Raw genomic sequence first — 9,394 nt, 5'->3', positions numbered from 1 at the left:
TGTGTGTGTTTTTAAAATTTAAACATACATTTGCAAGCAGAAAACAGTCGAACTGATTTGAATCTCCAGGCAGGAAGTATAAGTTCTTCCAGTGGGACCACTAGCCAGTTTATGCACAGCAAGTAAGATTTAGAACAGGCATAGGCAAACTCGGTCCTCCAGATGTTTTGGGACTTCTTCTTTGGCCATCACTCGTAGCCGAGTAAGATTGTCTTCCATAAACACGGTTTTAACAATGAGTCCGTAAGTGACTGTGGAGGCCAATTCTGGATCCACACGTCCTTCCACAGTGGAGACATAGGTTACCGGGTGGGAGTTGATCAGGGTGTGGATTTGCCAAGCGTGCCTTCCCCTTAGCACGTTTCTCCCTTGCGTTCTGAGTTTCAGGGTCTTCAAAGTCCATGACACCTTTGGTAAAGGCTGTTCTCCAACTGGAGCGCTTGCAGGCAAGTGCTTCCCAGTTGTCGGTGTTTATACTACCTTTTAGATTGGCCTTGAGACAGTCTTTAAATCTCTTTTGTTGACCACCAGCATTACACATTTCGTTTTTAAGTTTGGAATAGAGTGGTTGCTTTTGAAGACGATAATCAGGCATCCGCAGAACATGACCAGTCCAATGAAGTTGATTTTGAAGAATCAGGTGATCTTTGCTTCATCCAGTACACTGGTATTAGTTCACCTGTCTTCCCAAGTGATGTGTAAGATTTTTCAGACACACCGTGGACTGAATCTTTCGAGAAGTTGGAGGTGGCGTTTATAAGTGGTCCATGTTTCACAAGCATACAGTAAGGTTGGTAGTACAATAGCTTTGTAAACAAGTGTTTTGGTTTCCCTGTGAAGGTCCCGGTCCTCAAACACTCTGCACTTCAATCGGGAGAAAGCCGCACTCGCAGAGCTCACGTGATGTTGGGTTTCGGCATCAATGTTGACCCATGATCCCTAGCTAGCAGGACCAGTGGTCAGGGATGATGGGAATTGGTAGTCCCAAAACATCTGGAGGACCGAGTTTGCCTATGCCTGATTTAGAACAAGGGTGGATAACGTTTCCCCATTCAAAGGCCGCATTCTCTCCTAGGCTATCTTATGGGGGCTGCATTCAAGTTGTGGGCATAGCCCAGACCACCTGCAGCCACGATGGACCTATATGATCCCCAAGTGGTTATTAATGGGATGCTGCACCCAAGGTGGCAAAAATCAACAGTTCCAGTCATCTCGAGCAAGGCCCAGGCTGTGAATGAAGCGAGACCTACACAATCAAATTTCCCCAGGGCATTTTATTGGACTTTAAATTAAAGCCCAGCACACCAGAAATTCCCTTGGCCGGTGGCACCTAACATGTCATCGAGAACTCCATTCTTGGGCTCCAGTAAGTGAGAAACAGAGTCACTAGGTTCTTAAACTTATTTCTGCAGCCCGTAAGAACAACAGTCATGTTGGCATCTTTTGGAACAGAGAGCTAAAAATCAAGATAAAAATAATAATAAAAAACCTAGTATAAAACCATTTCAGGCAATCACACACAAACTTATTCAGCCAAGAAATATAATCACAGAAAATGTGTGCAGTAAAACATTCCAATTTTCAAAAATGGTATACTGAAATTGTAATTTACATATGGCATGAAGGTGGCACTACATATTATTAAAGTGCTTGAGAATATATTTGGATAGATTCTAAAATTGTTATGTGATTATATTTATTGTGTGGATAAATCTCTCTCTCTGTATGTGTGTAACATTAAGGTTTTTAGTGTGTTTCTCAGACTTAAGCTATCTGTTCTTCTGTCCTCTCCTGCTGTCTCTCGTTACCTCCTCAGAAGCAATTCCAATTAATATACATTTCTACTGAGAGCTATAAATCCACCCTTCATCTTGTTAGCGAGGCAAAAATCCCCTCTTTGCAGAAACTTCCATTGAGTTAGTTTAGCATCCTGACTTTTATATATATGTGTGTGTGTCAGAAGTCCATTCTTTGCGCTGTTCAAATAAAAATAAAAAGTCAAGGAATGGGGAACTTGCTTTATTTCTTTAAATATTAGTAACACGGCACGACACAAATCAGTGGTATTCATGTAACAAAAAGTGGGGGTGGTGGTTCTGCATCAAACTTCAGACATATTGTGTATTAAATACCTAATGAGTTGCACAAGATTACATTTTCATAATACCAGCATTAAAGATTAATCCAAGTAAGTACCCCAAATCCTCTTGCATCCTAATCTTCCTGGACCTAAGATACATTATTAGGGGGGCTAATCAACGATTTCTCCAGGAAATTTGGGGTTTCCAACAGTGCCAAGGAAGAGAATTGCCACATAATTGATCAGGGAGAGAAGGGAGGGGAGAACACACAGGAGACCAAAGCAGCTGAGAACTTCAAATCGCAGATTAAGCAGCAAGGAGGCAACTTGCTTATACAGTAACCATGCTTGGGAAAAGTTAAAGGAATGGAAGGCTCCAACTTAGTAGTATTTATGAGGTTAACAGAAGCCATGTACCATGCAAATGAAACATTTATATGGAGGGGAATGAAGTTGCCTTGCTACATCCAACTCCTTAATTCACCCCTTCAACTCCAATTTAGACCAAATGGGAACCAGCACACACTGTATACACCCAATGTACAAATACGTATTCTAGATCTGACCAAGGAATACAGGCCGTAAGCTCTTTCCGGCTAGTCAAGGCTCCACCCTACCCTTGTATAGCCTCACATGCCACCCTAGGAAGAGGGGCGATTTCTGGCAGGTGAGGCGGGGTGATGTGACCCTCGCTCTACTTGGCATGAACACATCATCAAGGCTACTGATTTTCGGGCAATGGACATAGGGTAGTATTTCAAACTATGCCTTTTATTATTTGGTTCGAGAGAGTTCTGGGGATCATAATGAACTCACAAGGGTTGATTTCAATAAGAAGCTTATGGGGGGACCTGCTCTCTCACAATCATGGCCCACTGCTTATGATACATAGCACATCAATAATGGCACATGCAAGCAAGGAAAATCAACTGCTTCTTCCCCTGTGGAAAATAAGATGCAGGGCTGAATCTCCCGAGAACTGATCCTCAGTCATTATGGGGGAGTCCAGCTAAGGAAAACTGAGGTCATATGAAATGAGAAACATATTAAGGTCAGAATATCCCATGATGAAAACCGTTTGTTTTTTTGGAAATATAGACACATCGTTTACAACCTTTCTAAGTTCTAGAAGAAGCACACTAGACTACGATAGCTTTAGCCCCAGGAAGGAAAAGAGGTTGAAAAGGTTCTACCACATTATTATTATTTTTCTTTTTTCGAAAATAAAACACATTTCAAGCCAGGATCTGCTTATCTGATGCATCGGACACCCTGATCCTAAACACACTGCTCAGAAGCCAAACCCACTGATTTCAATGGAAGTGACTTCCGTGGAGCGGGTTTCTGACAGGGGGGTCATACAGAAACTCAAGCAAATCTGTGGTGCTCAAGCATAATAGTGCAAGTTTAGTGTATAAAGAGGAGCCATAGTCTCTCCCCCCCCCCCTTGCTAAGTGAGATTAGCCATAAGAAAATATAAGCACCAGGAAAGGAGTGTGGGTGGGGTCAAGTGGTGTGACAGCGAAAGGGTCTGTGCTGGGGGGCATCGAAGTCCATTTTAATAGGGTGCCTTGGCTGACTTCTTCTTCTTCTGCTCCTCCCTCAGCTTCTGCTTCTTCCTCTTGCTGACTTCTTTGTATCCTGAGGAGACACGGCTGGTAAAACATTGTGCATATAGATTTCCCTTCATTAAAGCAGAAGCATTCTGATTTTAAGCCTTTTGAAAATGCAAGGCAGGTCTCCCCTGAGGAGCACAAGCACATGTCTTCAGCAAGTGCAAGGTTCCTCCCAGGTCTCTCACATTTCCGTAACAGTTGGCCTACCAAAGTTAGCTTCTCCACATGTAAAGTTACTTCCAAAAGGTGACCACCGGCCATAGGCTTAGTGCAAAGGCCTCCTGGCCATATTGAAAGTTCCCATTAGCCTTCACTTCAGAGGCACTCTATCCATCATCTGAAGAGTTCCCTGTTGTAAATATCTCTAAAGGCTATGGCTAGGTCTTGACGAGATTGTCTACTATGCACCTGTGAGTCAAAAAAACAACAACAAAAAGGACTGCCTTGTCCAGCCCTAAATCAATGCAATATAGTTTAACTATCTTGTTAACTGAAATGGCCCTTTTTGCTTCCATTGGGTCCTCCCTCTCAAAAACTGCAGGCTAGGTTGTGATTTAGCTCCCTCCCTTCTCCTGTGATCTACTCGGTCCTATTTCAGAGCAACCCTGCCTGTCATCAGTTGAAGTTTTGAAAACTTTTGTCGAAAGAAGTCTTACCTTGTTAATTTGGCTTTTAACAACCCTACCAGTTTTTAAAGGCTGTTTTAAGGTCATCACTGTGCCTTGTTTCTGAAGGCATTCCTTTGAAACTTGGGAAAGAGTTAACAAAACATTCAAAGGAATTCGGGATGGCCTTGTTTATTTTCTTATCAAATGTGTACAAGTTTAAATGATGGGGTGGACGGGTATTTTAAATTATCTGTACTGTTTGCAGAAGTGAGACAGCATACAACGCAAAGAGCACTAGCTCATTTCAATGGGGATTAAGCAGTTATAGTGCTTAAGTCGACAGGAGACTAACCTGCACTAGAATACTTGGGCCATGATATACTTACAGCAGTTTAATGCATTGCCCTGTACCAGGAGGCAAGCCAAACATTTGGTGCAGGTGGGGAAGCAACCCTGCCTGGAATAAGTGAGCTTCCATTTGAATTATGCAGAAACAGGTAGTTTTCCATTTGAATTCTACAGAAATCTCTAGTGCAACCAATTATTTAGAGCTGAAATCACCTGCCATGACATGTGAAGGCTGCTCCGTGGACAGTGGTTGCTCTGTTTCTAAACTCTTTGACAAACTATTTTAATGGGGAAATTGCATAGAAAACCCAAGAGATAAAACACTGAGAAACCACCCTCTTGTCCTTACAAGGAAAATGCAGGTTTAATTGCATTGGTTAAAATTTGGTAGGGTAAACAGGAGACCAGATAGGGGGTTTTTTGGTGGGCAATATCCAGCCCAAAAGGGAGCCACCGACAGTTTTGAGCACTACCTACCAACGGGCACTCTCTTCTCTCGTATCCAAGGTTGAAATTATTCACTGGGTTCAAATTCAGTTTTTTGCTACTCCAAAAATGGGGGAGCTGCTCAAATCAGTTTTTCATAACTACCGCCATTTACCAGTTCAGTCAGTTACCTAACCGGGGGGGGGGGGGGGGACTATTGCAAGTTAGGTATCACTCATCCTAGGGACAATTGTCCCTGATGCAGAACATACGATCTCATTCAGAGACAGTATGAACCCAACAAAGGCAGTCGCAAGACTCCTAAATCACAGTGAGGGCCCATTAGCAGGAGCCTTCTAAGTGGATCACCAGGTTGCCAACAGGGGGTAAATATTGACAACGTAAGCTGGTACTTCCACAAACAAGGCTACAACCAACCGTTGGATCTCACAGGAGATCCACAGGAGAGACAAAATTGCACAGGTGTCTGTCTCAGCAAAGAAGTGAGGACCCAATGGGGCGAGAAGTACTAGAGTTCTAGCAACATGATTCATAGAATATATGAAAGGATCTTCATCTGACCACTGGTCTATGTCGTCCAGCACTGTATACTTCAACCGGCAGCTGCTCTTCAAACACATCCACACTACGCTTCAAGATACACCTTCCTGCTCCTGAGATCAGTTTTCATGGGAGATGCCAGGTACTCAATCTGGGGCCTGCTGGATGCAAGGCATCTATGCACACTACCCAATGCACCCTACCTCCCACCCCATAACTGATGCTGGGAAAAGTTGACCAGTGCTGAAGTCTATTTTTGGCAACTTTCTTGTCTCTGCCATGCACAGTACAGGGAATAGTGATACTTACCTGATCGAACAAAGTTTGTAAAAAGATGCAAAGATTTTAAACGAGGAAGCATTGTAATTTTTGAATCTGACATCTGATAGCCTCTGGTCCCTTAAAAAAAGCATGGAACTTTACCTCAATCACATGCGCTCCCTGGTGTGTTCAAACTGCACTACGTCTAGCATTTTAAAATGATGGGCCCTAGTCTGCGGGAGATGGGTGGGGATTTGACAGCCCCCGTTTTACTTGCAAAGCAAAAAGCACAGATGGCTCTGATATTACGTTGTCAGATTACAAACAACAGCAAGACAACGGCATAGCTGCTGCAGCTGCAGACCCCTCTTTCGTGTTATTCCAAAGAGCCACTTCAAAAAAAACCTGCGTCCTGCAATTGACTAGCCGTCGAAGCATAGTTACTCAAGTTGTGGGGAAGGTCAGCTTCCTGTTACCAGGAGTTTCCTCAGCTGTTCAGCACCTGCTCACATGCCAGCCCAGACCACAACACATCCTTGATACGTGCAGTATCAGGAGAAAACATGGAGCGGTATCAGCACTAGTCAGACAGGGAGTAGATCCATTGAAACAAACAGAAATGACTAACGTAAGTGGATCTACTCTGAACTTAGTAGGAGACCATCCGTGGCCATTAAGGCTGGCGTATCAACGGCCTCAGAAGCAACGGGAGGGAAACGGGCAAAAGGTTTGAGGGCCCCAAAATGACAGCCCTTTGCAACCTATTGACAAGTGACTTTAGTGCTTAATTTTAAGCCATCAAGAGTTTCCCTCTCGGATGTTTCACGCTTCCTAAGTTTGCACCATGAAAGCTTCCCAAGGTGGTCCCCGCTCTCGATTCTGGTCTCCATGGGTCATGGGAGCGGAAAGGAAGCCCTCAAAGAGTCATCCCAGCCAAACCTTGCCATAGAGCAGGTTTCTGCAAGTTCATATCCGCCTTTCCCAGACTGCAGAATGCCACAAGCAGGGATGATGAATAAGATGCTTGAGGCTAGAATTGCCTGCAGGCAAGGAGCAACACGGGAGAGGATAACTCACCCCACCTGGCTGTGCTGCCTGCCATAGCAAGGAAAGACCCAAAGACATTTCCCTTTCTATTCTGCCGGGGACTAGGTGAACACAACCCACCCTGGAACTTCTACACTCAGGGTAGTTTCTCATATTACACAAGGCAACTTGAGCCTGCCAATCCTGGCTCCTCCACACACCTCCCTTTGTGAGACAGGGGTTTGTTGTGGGTTGGATCCAAACAGTCCCTCCCTCCTTCCACCTGAGAAAACCTTTGGATACAACCCCCCCCCCCACTTTAGGTGTGTACCTAAAAACCATGCTATGTGAAATCTTCCTCACATCGTCATTTCTCCTCAGTTTGTGTTCATTTTGCTTGTGTTGGCACTCAAAGAAGTGTGGAAAGTGGGGAGTGACCGCCTGGCAATGGTGAACTGAGGTTTCCTGAAAATAGTTTCCCAAAACTGGTTCTGAAATTAAGCCATAGCGGGGGGGGGGGGCACCTAAAAATTCAGCTGTGCAGTTACTAAGCTACAATACCGCAGTTTCTCGTTTTAGTAAGCACATGAAACAGACTGGATCAGCAACTTAGTGCACTTGCGTCTCCCATGACGGCAGGCGGTAAAAAACAAATAGGGTATGAACAATGGATTATTCACATTAAGGAGCTTGTTAATACTGGATACCAAGGGAAATGTGAATCTTGCAGTATTAATCTGCAAATTAGATGTTTTGGATCTGGCACCGATTGAAATGAGCAAAACGATGAACGGGCTGCTGCTTATGTCAGCCCTTGCTAAACATATACTTGGCTAAAGGAAACAAGGAGGAGGAGGAGGGCAAGCCATTTTGCCAAGGAGATTCCACCAGGCCTCAAAAGTTTGAAAATCTAATTACCTGACAGTGCAAAGAACAAAATCTATCCGGGCTACTAGAAACCTGCATTCGGAACAAGGAAAGCAAGCAACGTGTCAGCTACTAAACACAGTTCTGCTGTTTGCTGTGAGCTGTATGCACGATTTGGCACAGGCAATGAATTTTATTTGGGTATCTTCTGAAAACGGGCAGGGCAACGTAGTCCTGAAGCTAGTCTGAATGCAGAGGAATAGAGCGTGTGAAATGTTAGCCTTAAATCAGTATGCAGCAACGCGATCTTATTGGGTTCTTTGACTTAGGCTTCTGGCTAAGTGGCGTGACTTTTTTTACGGGCTCCTGCTTTAGCACTGGCTCCTGCCTTTTTACCGGTTCCTGCGTCACCTTTTTGTGCACACCTGATGAATAAATGGGCGTCTCCCAGTTGGTCATAACCAAGTCATCATCCTCATCGCTATTACAGTGAAAGGTATGCTTGGGGTAGGCAGCAGGCTTCAGGGCCGATTTTGGAGAACGGGCATTAGCCGGCTGGAAAGGCAAGGCGTTTTGTCCTCTGCGTCTGCATTCCTCTGCAAAAGCTTCGTCGTCAGCTACACCTGAGAGGGGGGAAAAAGCAGACCATTCAAGAAAGAAATGAGCGGGGTCACCCAGGATGGCTCTGTCTCCCATGGAAACAAGAGAAAGCCAGTCCTGTAACTTTAGCTGTTGTCCCAAGCAAGTCACTTAATCATTATTATTTTTTCACTTCAGTTTCTCCATCTGCAGCCTATGAGTATTTCTAGAGTTTGGATTTGATATCCCGCTTTATCACTACCCGAAAGAGTCTCAAAGCGGCTAACATTCTCCTTTCCCTTCCTCCCCGACAACAAACACACTGTGAGGTGAGTGGGGCTGAGAGACTTCAAGAAGTGTGACTGGCCCAAGGTCACCCAGCAGCTGCATGTGGAGGAGCGGGGAAGCGAACCCGGTTCCCCAGATTACGAGACTACCGCCCTTAACCACTACACCACACTGGCTCTCACATCATATTGGCACATATCTCCCATCATATTGGCACAGACCACAAACTGTGCCAGGGTAACTGCACAGCTACGTTTTAGAATAGTGAGGCAAGTAGAAGAATATCGTACTTGCAAGTCGAAACTCCTAACAAAGATTGTTGCAAGTACATACTACATTCCATTTTGAAGGAAATGACACACGAGTGCTCTGTTCTCTAAATTCTCCTTGAGCATGTGCAGGACGTAGAGGCAATAAGACAAAACAGGTGTACTCAGCAGACTCTGCTTCCCAGAAGATCCCATGCTCTGAACACATCTAATGCCGCTAGAATCCCAGAACCGTAGAGTTGGAAGGGACCACCAAGAGTAACCTGAAGAAAAAGTCCTGCTAAAATCTGCAACACAGTAAGATGTAAACTCAGGTGCATTAAAAACATAAGCAGGCCTGGATCCTTGTGACCATTTTTTGAGTGTTCAGAAATGGCACCAACAGATCATGAACTGATGGTCACACTAGCTTCTCAAGGCCTGTTGAAGGGGGACTTTGGCAATAAGTAAAGAGCTTACTTGGGA

General features: G+C 44.6%; 1 protein-coding gene across 1 annotated transcript in view; it reads right to left on the bottom strand.

Moving 5' to 3' along the window:
• Positions 1–2,003: 2,003 nt before the first annotated feature.
• The window catches only part of DNAJB6 (DnaJ heat shock protein family (Hsp40) member B6), a 64,067-nt gene continuing 56,676 nt past the window's right edge, over positions 2,004–9,394 (bottom strand). Inside the window, exons 9-10 of the mRNA XM_080974261.1 lie at positions 8,219–8,416; positions 2,004–3,721 (exon numbers count right to left, since the gene is read on the bottom strand). Of these exons, the coding sequence (XP_080830387.1) occupies positions 3,639–3,721; positions 8,219–8,416 (281 nt within the window). The 3' untranslated portion in view covers positions 2,004–3,638. The remainder of the gene's footprint in view (positions 3,722–8,218; positions 8,417–9,394) is intronic.

The sequence above is a fragment of the Podarcis pityusensis genome (genome assembly GCF_964106645.2).
Source record: "Podarcis pityusensis genome assembly, chromosome: 12".
NCBI classification, from domain to species: Eukaryota; Metazoa; Chordata; class Lepidosauria; order Squamata; family Lacertidae; genus Podarcis; species Podarcis pityusensis.
Note: the sequence above shows the minus strand (reverse complement) of the source record. Positions and strands in the feature narration are given on the sequence as shown.